At 41.8% G+C, this 18,031-nt stretch overlaps 1 protein-coding gene across 8 annotated transcripts in view; it reads left to right on the plus strand.

The window, feature by feature from the left end:
* The window catches only part of TULP4 (tubby like protein 4), a 155,865-nt gene extending 139,323 nt beyond the window's left edge, over positions 1-16,542 (plus strand). For all 8 annotated transcript variants that reach the window (XM_017834924.1, XM_017834920.1, XM_017834922.1 and 5 more), the window contains 3 exons: positions 657-800; positions 4,322-6,903; positions 8,638-16,542. In XM_017834924.1, coding sequence (XP_017690413.1) covers positions 657-800; positions 4,322-6,903; positions 8,638-8,754 — 2,843 coding nt within the window. In that variant the 3' untranslated portion in view covers positions 8,755-16,542. The remainder of the gene's footprint in view (positions 1-656; positions 801-4,321; positions 6,904-8,637) is intronic.
* Positions 16,543-18,031: the final 1,489 nt, after the last annotated feature.

Raw genomic sequence — 18,031 nt, forward strand, 5'->3', positions numbered from 1 at the left:
TCAGGAGTACATCATGATTCCCTGGATGCAGAATTAGATAGATGCTTTTTGTGGCTATGTTGACTGCTATCAGTAGTAGAATGACCAAAAGTCATTCTAATTCTCTCATTGTCAGTGACAGATAGGTAGGGAAGGATATAAGTGTAGTGTAAGTGTACAGTGATACTTTCTTCAAATGTTCTCCCAGTCTCCAGTGTTTGGGTCCCAGGGACTTCCTGAGCCATGAGGGGTTTCTTTGTATGTAGTAACCTTCAAAAGATTTCCCTCCTGAAAACTTTCCAGTTTTACCCTGAAGTCATGTAAGTCAATAGCATCCTGTGGTGAAGAGTTCCAAAAGTAGAATGGAAAAAGTATTTTCCTTCCATAAAAATAGATGTGAATAAAAGATGAAGTAATTCATTATTTCTGTGTATTATTTAACTACAGAGATGCTGCTTCCATTTAAAGAGAAATAGCTGAAAGTTACAATCTCTTTTATCCCGTTTATGCAAAGTGTTACGTAGTAATTTGACAAATAATGGTTCACCCATGCACATGTATATAGTAAATAATAATATTCATAGCCCTTCTGTCTGCTTTGAATTGATTCTTTCTTAGGTTTAGATGCTCTTTGTGTAACAGATTTTTTTTTATTTCTTGTTATACTCTTTCTCTAGTAATATATAAAACCAGTTTGCTGCATCTGCAGCCCAGGCAAATGACAATATATCTCCCAGAAGTGCGGAAGATTTCAATGGACTACATTAACATGCCTGTCTTTAATCCAAATGTTTTCAGCGAAGATGAAGATGATTTACCAGGTAAGGAAGAGCTGGAGGTCTGCCATGTTATGGGTTAAGCTAGATGAAGGACAGGTCATTCGTGTTATGGTCCCCTGTGGTAAACACACAAATCAAAATCCCTTAGTCTGATGGGATCCTGTAAAACCAAATTAGAATAAGGCTATTATATATTATAGGCATTGTTTTCTGATACATGTGGAAAATATAATCCATGTAGAGCTGCTAAGTTTCAGGTTCACTGGAAAAGTAGTCATCTGCTGATTCATCTTTGTTAAGAATTCTCCGTAAACTGAAGCCTTGCATTCTGCATCTTGATAGGACAGAATTGTAATGTGTTGGAAGCCCAAACAGATGGTTCTTGAGTCCTGATGGCATGAAAGCACAGCCTGCTGATGAGCTTGGGTTGGGGGACAGATTCCCATAATACTTAGCCACCCGTTGAGAAGTGATAAATGCCCATTTGGACTTTTATTAATATTAAGAGGCTAAAATAGTGAAGTAGTTGATCAACAAGTGGGATCAGGAAGAACTTTTCATTTCACTGAGATGTAAAGTAGCAGAAGATTCAAGCAGTGTAGTTGATATGATGTGGCAGGTAAAAGGACTGGAAGAATAAAGGACCTCCTCTGATCAAAAAAATCATCAGTCTGGTAAAACTAAAAAATAATAGACAAGAAGATAAATTAATACATTTTCAGAATTTTCATGTCAGTGAGGGATTCCTTTTGCCAAATCACAGGTGTTTGGAACTACAGAAGTGGCCATCATGCCAGTACCCTTTGAGAAGGAAGGAGTGTGAGCACTGCAGAGCAATTAAAGTTGTCTTTACTGTGCTAGAGTCTATTGAAATAAATGCAAATGCTCCCATTATTTCAGACCAGGGTTTCAACTACTGAAAGCACCTAAACTTGTGTCCGACCCAAGCATCAGAGTAGTCTTCTGGACTTCTAAAGAAATACTTGTATGTTTAAAATGAAGCCTATTTTTTCACAATTTGGGAGACTTGGCTTGCCTCATTTCTGTCAACATGACATTCACCTGTAGGTTCTGAAGAAATAATAGAGACATTGATGATTGTATATATTCTATTAATAGGAAGCACTCAACATTCTCTATTACGAAACATGGTCCAAGCTGACAGAAAGTAATATAAAAACTAAATAGAAAAGAAAAAATTTAATATAAAGTTTTCGCATGTCTTCCTGAAGATTGAATGGAATCTGCAATATAAATTCCTTTTACCTTATTGAAGAGATGAAATGGTAGTCAGAATTGCAGATACACCACATACAGAGAGAAAATTGTTAGAGAGTTTTGTTACAATTCTTTGAGAAGCCTAGTAAAAGAATCATACTACCCTGCCTTTCATAATAGCTTTCCTTTTCTTGTCCACTTTTTCCTTTCTAGTTTCTTCTGAAAATTCATTTCTGACTTAGCAAATGGTGGCTACTTAAATAATCAAAAATATTTCTGGGTACATCTTTTCTTAAAGTCTACATATGAAGGAAAAATATTGCAGTGTAAATAATGATTACATGGCAGATTAAAAAAAACATAGTAGAAAGCTGCTTTTGGGCAGTGGAATGTTCATAGTGAGGTACCCTTGGGACATATGTTTCTTAATGTAGTCAGTAAAGATTTGGAAAGACAAATGCACAGTGAATTGATTTAACTTACAAAGTATGCAAACAAATCAATTAAAAACCATTGGAGAAATGAAGAAAACATTGGATTTAAACACTTTGGAATATTAAGCAGCACCACAACAAATGAGATTTTGTTTGATAATGCACTTAATACCCATGACAGCAACATTCGTGATTGCTTAAGCCAACCTAACAATTAAACCTCAAGCTCTGGCAGCTAAATTGCTAAACTGCAATTTCAGGATGAAAGCACGGCCTGCCGGCCAAGCACAGAACCACACTGCCTTAGGGTCATTTAAGTTTAGCTGTCCACCTTCTTCTAAAGGAACGAGCAGAACTACCATAAATATTTGCCAGCATAGCCACAGTCCTGTCTGTACACCTACCACATTCATCTCTGATGCTGATAAAAGCATAATGCTATTGAAAATGTATTATAGGGCATAGGTAGACGACTAGAATTTTAATTAGAATTTAATTAGGAACTGGGCAGCATCTGGAGGAGTCCTGACTAATGGATCTCTTGCCTGATCTGGTCTTGCAAATCTGAGATCTCCACAGAATTTGGCACACTTGAAGGATCCTGGATATGACTTTAGGATCCTTTATCTCATCTGTTTTCCTTCCACAAACTTGCTGGTACACACCACTTATAATTTTCTGTGTGGTTTTTTACAGGAAGATTAATGAAAGATAAAGAACTTGCAATATTCTTGGGAGTTCTAATATAGTTTTTACTGCTTCCCCTCATTATTCTATTGTGTTCCTTCTTATCTCGACTTCTGCACCTGTACTTGGGTCCAGTGTCCTCATTTCCCTGCTTCAGCTTTTCAGTAGTAGTTCCTGTTGGAAACACTCTCACCACTTTTTGCAAAAGGATTGCAAACAATTGAGCATGCTCAATGCTTCTGTTTAAAATCATGGGAGTTGCTTCTTGCCACACTGCCCCTTTTTCGCCACCACCACATGTGGGAAATTTTTCCTATGTGCATTTGCTTCTTTTCACATTTCGAATTGCAACATGCCCCAGCATTGATGCTGAAGTCACTCTGACTACAATGTCCACTGTTGAATCTTTTTGGCTTCCCATCTGTTTCCTCACATCTTCCCCTTACATTTCCCATCTGACCTCCCACGTATTTCCTCACATCTTTTCCTTACCAATCTTCTTTTAAAAACTTTTATAAGTTTTGTCCACATTTCATTCCATCATATTCCTTTCTCTCTCGGTTTCCGCTTCTTTGGTTTTGTATTACGGGTTGGTTTGTTACACACTGGACTCATGAGATTATAGTACTTCCCTTTTCCCAACTGCTGTCTGTATTCTCCAGTTTTCCTAAGCTCATTGAATCTAGGAACATTATACAATATACTATACAGTGCCTGCAGTGCAGGTCTTCAACTTTTTTTTCTTACCCTCCACTTCTTTTTTTCGTTTGCTGAAAACTAGTGAGTCCTGATTTAGCAAAACTTTTATTGATTTGAGTAGAAGTAGTTAAAACCAGACGAGTGAGTGGTAATTCAGACCATGAATGTCCATGGGGATCGTAGTGTAGCCTGAAAGCAAGCTCAGAACTTTACCTCTGAAGCATCACTCCCAAAAAGTGGCTTTAAAGTTGATCAGCAGCTGTTACAAGTAGTTCTTGTGCAATGGGAGTCAGGGGAGATGGGCTGGCTTACATGTTCAAACTGAGGTCTGACCAGTTGGTTTTGGGAACCAATAGCACTCCATCCAGATACAGCAGAGTGCATAAGCAAGTACACAAAGTTTAAAAAGTCCCTTCATGACTGGGGCTGCCCCACAGCAAAGACCTTGCCATCACATGGGAGGGATTCCTGGGATGGGGAGAGGAGGTCGAGACAGCAGGTGACATGCTTTGTTGTTCTTTGCAGTGCCCGGTGCCCCTGGCGCCCCCGCCAGCAGCCCGCCGTGCACCGTCAACATCCCCATCGCCCCCATCCACAGCTCCGCACAGGCCATGTCACCTACACAGAGCATAGGCCTGGTCCAGTCGCTGCTGGCCAACCAGAACGTGCAGCTGGATGTGCTGGCAAACCCACCGGCGGAAGCGGGGGGCGAGGGTACGGGACCCTTCCCGGGAGCGCCAGGCCGCTTTCCTGGCCCAGGGGCAGGGGCGCTGGCTGTGGGGGAGCTGAGCCGCCCGGCCCCACCACCACCTCCACTGGCCCCGCCGCCCCCCGCACCCCCCACCATCGCCCTGGCTGAACTGCGGGACCACAGTGACCGGGAGCATGAGCCCCCACCCAAGGCCAAGGCCCCACGGCCAGGGCCACAGCTGGTAGAAGGGGACGCCGTCATCTTTGGGGCCACTCAGGAGCTGCAGCTGAACAAGATGAACCCGCCCCCACCCTACCCCGGCACCATCCCTGCCCCGCCAACTCTTCCACCCCCACCTGGCCCCCCACAGCCACCCCTTGATCTCTGCCTCAAAAAGGGGGAGTTCTCACTCTACCCGGCGGGGCACTACCAGACACCCCTGGGATATGAGCGGATAACAACGTTCGACAGCAGTGGAAACGTGGAAGAGGTGTGCCGGCCTCGCACCAGGATGCTCTGTGCCCAGAGCACCTACACCCTGCCGGGTCCCGGCAGCTCCGCCACCTTGCGCATCACAGCTGCTGAGAAGAAGATGCAGCAGCCCTGTGCCAGCGCCACGCTGAACCGGCTCACAGTCCCCCGTTACTCCATCCCAACCGGGGACCCGCCGCCCTACCCTGACATTGCCAGCCAACTGTCCCAGGGCAGAAGCATGGCACAGAGGCTGGACAACACTATCATTCATGCTACTCTGCGAAGGAACAGCAGAGAGGCAGCCCTGAAAATGGCTCAGCTGATGGATGGTCAGAGAGCCACCTTGCAACTTCCCCCAAAACCCAAGAGCAGCATTGTGACGGCACAGTACCAGCAGAGAGTACCCACCGCCTTGTACACCTGCAGCCAGTGCAGCAGTGGTGGCGCTGGCAGCAGCAATGCAAGTGCTGGTGGTGCGGGCAACATCCCTAGTGCCAGTGCTAGTAGCAGCACTTCCAGTATTGGTGGCGTGAGACCTGATCTGAGCACAGGGAGTGGCTCCCAGCACAGCTCTGTGATTGCTCACTCTGTCAGTACTTCGCCTCTGGCCTCCCAGTCCTCCTACAGCTTGCTGAGCCCACCTGACAATTCCCGTGACCGAGCAGATTATATCAACTCCGCCTTCACAGAGGATGAGGCCCTTTCTCAGCACTGCCCAGTGGAGAAATCAATACGGCACGCGCCTGTGTCCTTGACAGAGGCTACCCTTGCTGTAAAACGGCCACCACCATACCAGTGGGACCCTATGGTGAGTGAAGAGATATGGGTTCCTCAGGAAAGGACATCTCAGAGCTCAGTGCCCAATCCTCTAAAACCTGCTCCGCTCATCATTGGTCAAACTCAACATCTGGATATGTCTCGAGTGCCATTCGTTTCCCCCAAATCTCCAACCAGTCCCACTGCCACCTTCCAGACAAGTTACGGGGTTGGAGTACCTTACCCAGGAAGCTACAGTGCCCCTCCCCTTCAGGGAATGCAGGCCCCCTGCTCCCCCAAAGAAGCTCTGGCCCCAACACAGTTTGCACAGCAGGAGCCCACAGTTGTCCTTCAGCCAGGTTATCCATCCAACCTCTCCTATTGCCCTTTGCCACCCATGTACCCGGGAAGTAGCACTTGCTCTAGTTTACAGCTGCCACCGATCGCCTTGCACCCATGGAGTTCCTATAGCGCCTGCCCACCTGTTCAGAACCCCCCGGGCACCCTGCCCCCCAAGCCGCTCCTTGTGGTGGAGAAGCCAGTGATGTCTCCCCCACCAGCAGAGCTGCAGGGCCACGTGGGCACAGAGGTGATGGTGGAGACGGCAGACACTTTCCAAGAGGTGCTCTCCTTGACAGAAAGCCCTGTTCCTCAAAGGACAGACAAATTTAGCAAGAAGAGCCGGAAACGCCTGGACAGTCGAGCTGAGGAAGGAAACATGCAGGCTATCACCGAGGGCAAGGTCAAAAAGGAGGCAAGGACACTGACTGACTTCAATTCACTAATATCCAGCCCTCGGCTGGGGAGGGAGAAGAAGAAGGTCAAGAGCCAGAAAGATCAGCTGAAGTCCAAGAAACTAAACAAGACGAATGAGTTTCAGGACAGTTCGGAGAGTGAGCCAGAGCTTTTTATCAGTGGAGATGAACTGATGAACCAGAGCCAGGGCAGCAAAAAGGGTTGGAAAACCAAACGGAGTTTGAGAACAGCCAGTGAGCTGGATGAATTCAAGTGCCGGAAGGCCAGCGAGAAGGAGGATGGGAGACTGGGAAGCCAGGGCTTTGTGTACGTGATGGCCAACAAGCAGCCACTGTGGAACGAGGCGACGCAAGTCTACCAGCTGGACTTTGGAGGGCGGGTGACCCAGGAGTCAGCAAAAAACTTTCAGATTGAGCTGGAAGGACGACAGGTAGGAAGGGGTGACGCACACGTGTCGGAATGGGGGCCAGGGTATGGGAAAGCCATGCTAGGAATAAGCTCTGTCTCTCATGCTGCCAAGTGCCTCCTGCTTGATTTAGCTGCTCTGTGAGAAAAAGCTTTGCCATGTGGTTGATAAAAAACAGCTGTCAAAGGTCTAGATTCAGCATGACGGGTGAAGTTCAATTGTAAAGTAAGTATACAAAATATGTTCAGTCTTACTGCAGTCAGACATGGGAATAAGGGCCAACTTTAGTCTCACTGGCTTTCACTACTGAAAGTGTTGTAATAAACACAACAGATCTCTGCAACAGTAGCTGCATTTGCCATCATTGATGGTTGTGGATGGCAGCTAGTTAGTGAACACTGCTCCCTTCTTGCCCTGCTCACAAAGGTTAGCCAGTCACTAGATAGCTAAGGAAGAGACAATGGACAGTCACTTTGGTTCTCTCCATGCCAAAATTTCCCCTTGTGGGTTACCAGGCCCCTGGGGCTGGTTCTTAATGCTAGAGGAGGGAGGCACTGACCCTCCCCAGCACAAAGTGCTTGCAGGCCACTTTTGAACCACCCATGGGTAGAAGGGTCGACAGGTAGTTCAAAAAATCAAAACATTTAATGTGGCCCAAGTGGGATGGTACACCAGCCTATTAAGTGGTGCCAATCAGCAGGACACTGGTCTGAGATTTAGGAGACTCATATTTAGTTCCTTGTCCAGCTGTAAGTCACTTTTGGTTTATTAAAGAGATCAAGGTTCTCAATTTCCTCTGATTTAACTTGGGAGTTAGATGTCTGAAATATCCAACATGCGTGACCAGTGGTAGTCTTTTGGTTTTGCTTGTCTGTAACAAAAGCTCAAAGGCAGTGATCAGAGCCATTTATACCACTTTCTTCTTCAGTTAAATGGCTATGGATACATGCCCATGGGCAGCTGTGTGAAATCACCCAACCACAGGTTTTGGTGGTGGTGAGGGAACAGAGCCTGACTTGACTTGCACAGACAGTCTCCATTATAGCTCAAAGAGCTTCACTGTTGAGCAAATACAGTCTGGGCTTCTGATGAAGTGAATGAAAAAGCAGTAATAATAGGCCAAACTTCAGATATTCCCTGCAGAAGAACAATGAACAACCTGACTAGCCCTGCATTCAAGCAGCTCTCACTACCCCTTTGCTAATTCTTTCTCAGTGTAATTATGTGCTAGTGAAGTTTATGCAAAAGGAAACAGAACTGCAAAGAATGCACAGCTTACTGCCTATAAAGTGCTACAGTGATAAAATTGGTTATTCCCCTTCCCTGGAAGCTCTTTTCTTTGAAAGCAGAATCTGTTTTCCTGATGGGTTGATGATAGGATTTTTACAAGAGAGAGAATGGTAGTTTCCTGCAGGAAACTTGATGCTGGTGTACCTCACATCTGCTGAAGTAATTGGTGACAATCTACTTACACCAAGGCTGTATGCAGTCTAACATATTTTAAAATTCAATTTGCTCTATAGAGTCAAATATTGCAGTCAAATACTCTATACAGACATAGTACAGTGCTCTTACTCTTCTTCAGCACCAAACCCCATTCTGTGAGTCGCTCCATTCACATTACCTCAGGAGGTGAGGTGTTCGTACAAAGGACCAAAAAGATTTTGCTCTTATTCTTCTCTGATTCCTTTTCTGTGGTTCACTTTTTTTGACGTTTTTCTCTTTTTCCTTCCCTTCTCCTCTTCTCCTGCTTCCCAGGTGATGCAGTTTGGAAGAATTGATGGCAATGCTTACATTTTGGACTTTCAGTATCCATTTTCTGCAGTACAAGCCTTTGCTGTTGCTCTGGCTAATGTGACTCAACGTCTCAAGTGAACAAGCAGAGACTGGAGAGAAGAAAATGTTAACCTTCTCATAAAGTCCAAACCGGAAAATGTCAGGGCAGCCTGCTTTAGGTGTGCAGAGATGCCTGGGAGTGAAGAAGACAGTAAAACTGGAAAAGTATTTTGGTGCCCACCAGAAGGGCATTAACTCTAATCAGTCATGGGGTGGAGGGTGGGGGGCTGTTTTCTGTTTTGTTTGTTTGTTAGCTTGTTTTGTTTCCATTTTTTTTCTTTTTAAGTGTTGTGCTGGGTCTCAGAAAGAGCGAAGGGTTGAGAGCCATTCCATGTTACATGAAGAAGTGTGGCTTTTGGCTTGTTGTGATGGTTCTGCCACGTGTGCTACAGTAGCTGATGTAAGCTCATGGGGGGATTAAAACAGACTGCTCTTTTTGATAGACTGCCTTATATCATGCTGTTCTTTTTAAAACAGGGAACATAACTTTTTTCTGGTCCAGTTTGTACTCCTCCTCCTCCTCCTCCTCCTCCTCCTCCTCCTCGTCTACTTCTAAAACATCAGTGATAGCAGCAAAAAAATTAGAAAAAAAGAAGCTATAATACTTGAACACATAAGTATCTTCTCTGAGATCTGCTAATAACTGAGCACCACAGGTTCCAAGGAGACATATGTAGGTCAATGTTTAATTTATAAATAATGATGTATCATTCAGAAGAGAAAAAATTGTTGCCAGTGAGTGGTTGTTGTGGTTCAGGAATGGTATTCCCCAATTTTATTGTTCCCTCTGAAACATTCCAAACCCCTCGCCACTCGCTCACTTCCCCCTCCCATGCGGCAGGCTGGAGAGGAGAATCGGAGGCACAAAAGGTAAAGATTAAGGAGTGAGATAAGAAAAATTTACTGGAAACAGCAATGAAATAAGAAAGCGAACAGTAACAGCAACAATATTAATAACAGAATGTACAAGAGGCAAGCTATTCACATGTGATTGCTCACCACATGGAAACCCCTGACAATACCCTACCACGGCACCATGCTACCTGACCTGGTAGGGACCCCTTCCCCGTCGGAAAATGGTATGAGGTGGTATAGGAGGTTATTCTGAGGTGGTGTGGAATAACCTCCAGGGCCTAGCCATGCCCACTCCTGGCTACTGCAAAATTTAACCGTGTCCTGGCCTAAACCAGGAGAGTGGTTTAAAAACCCATTGTATCAAAGAAGTTGATGTCTGCTTGTTTTGTGTGCAGTTATCGGGGATAAACATCTCTCAGTAGGTGACAAAAGATAGAGGAGCAAATAAATTATGAGCATTGCTTTTTTATTCTCACTGGTCAGCAGTATTGTCTGATTTGACATGTAGTTGGGAGAGGTACAGTGTGATCAGATGTACCTCTGAGGCCATGCCTGTGCATGCTCCTCGTGTTTCAATGTGTTTACACCTTATAAACAAAGTCTTTCCAGTATGAGAAGGCCCAGTCTTAGCAATCAGTATGAATCAAGTTCTACAACAGTGTATCTGCGCTTGAATTAGGAAGGAGACAGAAGTGTAATAAGTCATTACAAGAAGCAGTTTCATCAGGAAAGCAAATTAATTATTGGAAACAACACCATGGCTGGCTGGAGAACAAATTAGTTGAAAGAGGAAGGAAAAATTGGACAGAATGATGCCTTTTATCACCTTGCTACTTGAGTAGCCTTTGTGACTGTATTTTGAGAATATAATGCTCCAGATAAGAGCGGGAAGCCAAAGTTTACATAGAGTGTTACAGAGGAAGGCTTATAACAGTAGCATGGCTGCAGCTCTTTCTAGTGGATGTGCAGACCTGTTGAGCATTTCAGAAGGGTTGCTTGCACGGAAGAGTTTCTGTGTTGTCCTTGTATTGTGCACATATTTATTTGCTTTGTCTCTTTCCTCTTTGTCAGCATTTTGCTATGGAATATGTTTTGATACGGAAGTAGTTCACCCAGTAATACACAAACCTCAAAACTGTTCATATAATTATTTGGGCGTTAGATTACAAAACATCACTGCAGATTTTCTTCAGAAATTAATCTTTTGAAGTTAAAGGCACACTGGGAAAGATGTGCTAGTTGAGATGTCAGTGGATACTTTGTCTTTCTTCCATGGTTTAACTTCTTTACTTGAAAAAGTTGATATAACTTAAGATGAACAGGTGTGATTTCCTCTCTTTTTCTTGAATCCTAGTAGTAAGGCAGATGTGTGTTGCATTTGATTTGTTCTAAAGCAACATATCACATAATACCTTGCTGTAGTAGATATTAATAATATGCAGTGAGCTTCTAACTTCTGGTCTTCTGTGGCTACTAGAGCTGTACAGCACAGAGGAGCACTGCCAGTCAGAGAGGAGTTTCAGAGGGTTTCCAAGGGAGATGATAAAGCAGATTGGGTAATGCCCCATGGGTTAAGTCCAGGAAAAACCACCTTCAAGATGGGTTCATTGGAGAGGAAGCAGATGTAGGAAAGAAAGGAGCAGGGAAGTAGATGATACCATGCTTGTGTCCCAAAGCTCAGCGGCTTAGGCTTGTATATGGGAGTGGTCAGGCACAACATTCCCCTTGGCATCTTGTTTGCTTTAATTAATTAGGGTTTTTTTCCACTAATTGTCTGGGCCTGTTTGTGTTATTTTTCACATGCATGATTTATTCAGCAGGTTAAGTGCCTGTATAATGTGTGTGTAAGAGAGGAACCAAAATTGATTTGGTTCTGGTCCCTTAAAAATCAATGGAAATGTTTCACTTGGTTTTTTTTATGTGGAGGAAACACTATTAAGCCCTTTGTCTCTATTGAGTGATATACTGTAAAAGCAATAGGTTGAATTCTTAGTCCACTGATCCCAAAGCACAAGGAGGAAAGTTGGCTGATGAGAATCCTCACCTGCCCTAAGGTCTGTGCTAACCAGTCATACCCTAATTAGAGTTTAACAGGCACACACTGAACACCATAAGAGGAGAAACATATGAGGGCTGGCTTGCTTGCTTGCTGAGGGAAGAGCTACTTAGTCACGTGTCAGAAATGTTCAGCTGGAAGAAACATCGCCTGTAATTTTAAGCCAAAATTATTAGTACATGGAAACAACAGGAATGTTCTTTTCTTAAGAAAATCTAATCTAAATAGAAGGACTTCTGCATGCAGATTCTATAACATTCCAGGGAACAGTATTCCTTTTCACTTGGTTCATTGCCAAATTTTTCTGATTGTCAGAAGTTTTGTGCTAATGGAGAACCAAGAAATGAAAACCCATAAAACAAGTTAGGAGAGTTAGTTGGCTTCATTGGTCCAGGTCATGATTGCATCCTTCTGATGGCACTCACAAAGAGCCTTGGCATAGAAAGAGCCCTGGTTTCTGCCCCAGCAAAGCAGAAGGAATAATTATAAAAAATTAGGAAAATAAATGCTGTTTCCATCATTCTTTCCATTTACTTGTCAGGAAATTCTATAGGATAAGATAATCTTTTATCTTTTGGAAAACAATTTAAGAGAGTCCCTTTAATTGAGGATTATAATGCAAAGAGAATACCCAGTATTAGAGAGAGAAACTATTCTCAAATATATAGAATTTTAATGAAAGGAATGGGAAATATGTAAAAGTCTGAGTGTGCAACTGGATTCTAAATTATACACAGAACAAGTGAAAGTTGTTTTATTTTCCACCGAGATACAATATAGGAAACAAATTTGAGAACACCCCCCAAATAATCACTTAAATCCTTAAGATTGCTATTGCATTCAGCCAAAAGGTAGATGTTACATTTTCTATTTCATTAGTAAAACAGAGTTTTCCTGTAGATAACTAAATTCTTCTAGGAAGAATGTAGCAAGGTGTTCAGAAATACATAGTTATTTTCTACATGCAGTAATTTCTGGTAGTAAAGGATATTTTTTCCAAAGCTTTTTTTTCCCAGTTGTGCAATAATTGTAACAGTCTAGGGGGTTTATTTTGTTTCTGTTGGGTTGGTTTTTTGTTTGTTTGAGTTTGAGTTTGATTTTTCTTTAGGGAGTTTTGAGTGGGTTTTTTAAAAATAATTTAATGTAGATTTCCTGCTAATGTCCAAAAGACAAATTATTTTTCTTGCGTAATGTAATAAGTGGTATACGGATTATTTTATTACTATGTATCAGTAAGTTACACACACTTATTTATATTTAAAGAGCATCTTTGTAAGTAATTGTTTGGTAGCAGGTATATTTTGCTGCAAGAAATTAAAAATGCATATAGGAAGACCTGGTTTTGCTGCATAATATACAAAAATTTCATAATGCAGGCAGGCAAATATATTTTTTGGCAGCTAGATGCAGTGAGTTTGCTATGGAGAACTGTGTAGAATACGAAGAGTCTAGGTGACTTCTTTGGGACCTGCAGAAATCTGTTCTTTTTTGTTTCTAACTATATTTCAGTTGGGAATGGTTTAAAAAATAGAAGTCTTGGTTTGCTTTCCCTCTTAGTATAGTGCTTTTTCTTGAGATATTAAATAAGGTGGGTTACGTGATAAAAGAGTGTATAATGATGTAGGCTCAGTTTGTAAGAAGTTCATTGCATAGTTCAGTAGGGTTTGGCAGTGCTGCAATTCAGTGCTACGTGGAGATACAAGCAAACGAGCTTGGAATAAGCTGAGGCACAAGTGTGTGGCAGTAGAAGCATTTTCCTCTGCTCAGACTAATAACACTTTTTTTTCAGCTGGGTTCAGCTGGTTCCAACACAGCCATAGTGCTTCTGACAGGTGAGCTAGTGCTGCACAGAGCTGATGAACCTGAGCCCTGACATTGGCCGCAGCAGCTTTACCTCTTCAAGATGCTCCACAGGAAACCTATTGGAGCAGGTGTTCCTCCACTCACCCTTCTAGATCTGCTCCTAGAGCAGCATGAAGCTGCTGTGGAGTTTGGCTGCAGCAGCTTTGGGCAGAGAAAGCCTTGATGCCAGTCAGTGGCCATGGTGGCCATTTGAAGTCAGAATCTGCTTTGATGGAGTTGCAAAGGGATGCAACTGAAAGCCCAATTCTTTTGAAAAAACAAAGCTGATATCCTCAAAATAGATCTCCTAACAGAGTCTAAAAATTTATCTTTAAAGTCTGATATGAATTGCACTATGCATGGAGTGGCAAATTTTAGCTTGAAACAGTAAGAATAACACATTTCTGCAACATCCTAAGAAACTATGAGAAGGAGGGGGGTGAAAGAGGAAAAAAGGAATTATCACATTAATAATTTTGCACTCAGTTCCAGAGGCAGCAGTAACATGTGCTGTGGGCTGCCTGAGTGTCGGTAAGTCCTCACAGTTTCATCTCAGTTAGAAAATTTTTCTGTGGTGCAGCCACAAGTAAAACTGTGTTTTTATGAAGATGCATGAAGGTCTACAGGTGTCAGACAAGGATATCTGACTTTGCTTGAGCCTAAACTTTTCATAGGTCCAGGCTTTCCTCAATATGTCTTTTTAGTGTCCTCTCAGAAATTCCAAACAGATTTTTGAGCTTACCTGATGGTTGCCTCAGACAGTTTCAGTGCATTTGCTTTTTGCAGCCTGGCGTGTGTGATCCTGTGTTATCTTGGTGCCATTACCTGTCAGAAACATTTTAATTCCTCATATGAAAAGAGCAGAAAGTGCAAAAACTGATTTGATGGAGAGAAAGGGAGAGAAGACAGAACAAATTTTCACTAGCTTTTAAGAACGTGTTTCCCAGAGCAACAGTCTGGAAATTGCACATTTCTGTAGGACCTGACTGACTCCAGACCACTAAATCTGACTTAGAGATTAGTAACAGGTGAGACACTTGCATGGCATGCTGACAGGGGACCAACTTCCAGCCTCATTACATGGTTACACCAAGATACATAAGAGAGCAGAATTCAATCCAAAATGTATTTACCCATTACTGTGTGATTATAAGGTAAAAATTACTTGTATGACCCATATATTCACTTAAGAAAATTCTAAAGCATTTTAGCCAACAGCTATGTTGACAGTTCCATATAACCCCTTTGAGGAATGCTAGAAGTAAAATCCTGGCCACATAGTAGTTCAGATTTTTGACTCTTATTCCCATTTCTAGGATTCCATCACAGGAGAGGAGAGCAAGCTGTTTATGTTACTTAGAGACTGGCGTAATGGTTTTCCCATAAGAATGCAAATCAGCTATACTGCTTACAAAAATGGAAAAATTCTAGTAGACAAAGTTTTCTTGTTTTCAAGTCCCTTCACCTTCAAGGCATAATCCTTCATTAGCAAATACCAATTTAGAGTCCTGCTACCCTTAGGAGTAGTCTGCAGGTAGGCACCACAGGTCCTCTTTGTAGAATTGATATTTACATACACCATTCTCAAAGGAATAAGGTTAATTATTACTAGTGAACAATAGGCTATGTGAATTATTTTGTCTTTGTATTTATCTGTGATTTAATTTTCTTCTTAAAAAATCCCACTGAAATGTTTTAAGATGAAAAGACTCCGCTTTCCCTGTTGCCTGATATCTCTGAAGATGTATCAGGAGTTTGTTTGGGCAGTTTGATTGTTGCTGCATCTAGAAAATTTTTAAGACAAAAGCAATTAACCCTTCAACTTTTGATTTTGCAAATGAATATATAACAAGAAATTTGTGCTTTAAGGCAAATTGATTGATTGGGAGCACTATGCAAGTGCACAGGTTTGCTGACTGCAGGTTCAAAACAACATGATTATGTGAGACAAAATTAAATACATGAAAACACCGAATACTTGCCTATCCAGAGTGTTCAATGAAACAATTAGATGGTATGATGCTAAAGCCTCCCAGTCTGTTCTTAATCCTTGCCCTCCAGTTTACAATTTGAAAATATGATCTGAATTCTGAATCCTGATAAATGTTGTTTGTTTTTGAAATGTTTATCTTACTGGCCAAGCAGATGGTTTAAGATATGGATTAAGGTCAAAGTAATAAAGAGAAACATTTTTGAACAGTGTGCAGACACCTGAGTTTCAAGTATTTCACTGGAATAACACAGCTTGTAATTCCTATCTGTGTTGTTTCAAGCAATTTGTTCAGAAATCTTTTTGCTTTCCCTTTGTTACTTTTGTTTGCTTGATACATGTGTTGCCTTAGGTTGCTTTTCACATCCATTTCACTATTTCTGCATTCACTGCTTCTTTTTCTCTTTGTGTGTTGTGTGTTTGCGGAAGGGTGTGTCTGTTCAAGATCTCGTTGTTTATTGTAGATAAAATATGTGGTGTTGTGGAATAGCATGAGGATGCATTTGATTGAAAAGGCACTGTAGTGTTTCCTGGAAAAGAAGGGGAGTTGCATTTGTTTATAAATGCATTATTTTGGTACTGTAACTTTGAACGTGAATTGGGATTTTTTTCTTTTTTTTTCTTTTTTTCTTTTCTTTTTTTCTTTTTTTCTTTTTTTTTTTAATTTGATGAGCACAGAGTCATGAGAGTGCATGCATTCTTAACAAGCAAGCCCAGCATGTTTTTCTTAAGGCTTTTGAAAATTTGGTACACCATTTGTCTACTTTACTTACCCAGACAATTTTTTAATTCTATTTTTTTGAATTTCAAGTTTTGGGATTTTTTTCTCCTCAATATACCATGGTATACTTGGTTTCCATTGTACTTAAAAACTACCCTGATCTGCCTTTTTGTGTCTTGTGTAAAAGTTTTTGCAGGAGGTGCCTAGAAAGTATTGTTGGTTTCCCTATAAAAATGTGGTTTGTCCAGATTCTTTACTGTCTACATGATTGAGAGATGGACTGATTGCCCTATTTTTCCTTGATGATTTGGAGTTGTAAGAGTTGTCCAGCTGTTGCTTAATAAAATTTTGCAGACTAGAAAATTCCTGATTTGTTTTTGTTGCATTCTGCATTTTGCCAAGTACCTTAAATACTTCTAAAGCAGATGACAAATCTGTGCTGCAACAACCTGAATAATAATTAGCCAGATGTTGTTACGCTTTCTCTTTTCAATAACTGTGTCCCCAAATTCCACTGAACCTGATGCGTGTACCAGCCCTCCATACTTTGCTTCATTCATATGGGAGAATAGATGGCAAGGATTTTGTGGTAATGAGGTTCTTATCTGCCTGGATATCAGCTGATTCTTATGATATTTCTCCTTCGCTTGCTTTCGTTTTTAAGGAAATCACCTTTGGGGTTTGTGGTACTTCTCATTTTGTCATTGATATACTGGAAACCTTACCATTACCACAAGGGATTCCTCTGTCCGGTCATCTTTAACAAAAGAATAAAATGCTATGATGGCCAGTGTTCATTCTTTGGTTTTTAACAAAAAGTATTCTGGGAGCTGAGGAAACAAACAAACAAATGAAACCTGTCATAAAGTATCTTAACTTGCCTAATAAACATCCCAGCTATGGCACAAATGAGAGAATCCTGGCATGGATCCCCATAATGGACTTCCAAGTTTGCCATTGGAATTGTGCAGGAGTCTGTGCTGGATCCCCACCTCTTCACCATACAAGGTTTGCTGATGATATGAAGTTATTCAAAATAGTGAAGCAAGGTCGAGAATCTCAGAAAGTCTTTGTGAAACTTGACAATAAAATGGCAGATGAAACTCAGTGTAGGTAAAAGTGAAGTGATACATGGGTCAAAAAAACAATCCTAACTTCACATTTGCAGTAATGGTCTCTTTAGTGATCTCCACTATTCCAGGGAGACCTTTTGATGGATTGATAGCTAGCTGTCTGAAAACATCAAATTGGTGCTCAGCAGCAGTCAAAAGAGGAAAATAAAATATTGGTAATGAAAAGAACTGACAGCAAAGCAAAAAAATGCAGAATCACTATATAAAATTTCAATTCACCACTCTTCATGTACTGTGCAGTACTGGTCCCCTTGTCTCAGAAAAGGTAGAGATCTAGAGAAGATTCACAGAAGCACAACAGAAGGCACAAATCAACTTCTACATGAGGAATTAGTGTGAACTTTAGGACCCCTCACCTTGGAAAAGAGATAGCTGGAGAGCCACCAGAATAGGAGTAGTGTTGAAGGGTGGATAGAGATTACTGTTGTCTCTTCCTACAGAAAAGCTAGGAACTATAAAATGAAAATAAAGTGAAATACTAGAGGAATGGGAAATCAAACAAAAGGAGGCAGTTCTTCAACAAGGTGACTAGCCAAAGCCACTTTGCCAAAGGATGCTCTGATACAAGGAGTTTACAAGAATTCAAGCAAGACTGGAAAAGGATATGAAAGAGATATCTATTGGGGCATTAAACAAACTACAACAGGAGCAGAAAGTTCTCTGAGCTGAAAATAGTCAGAGACTGGGAGAGTGTTAGGGGAAATACCATATGAATTTGC

This window comes from Lepidothrix coronata, unplaced genomic scaffold (genome assembly GCF_001604755.1).
Source record: "Lepidothrix coronata isolate B3197 unplaced genomic scaffold, Lepidothrix_coronata-1.0 Scaffold245, whole genome shotgun sequence".
In the NCBI taxonomy this organism is placed as follows: Eukaryota; Metazoa; Chordata; class Aves; order Passeriformes; family Pipridae; genus Lepidothrix; species Lepidothrix coronata.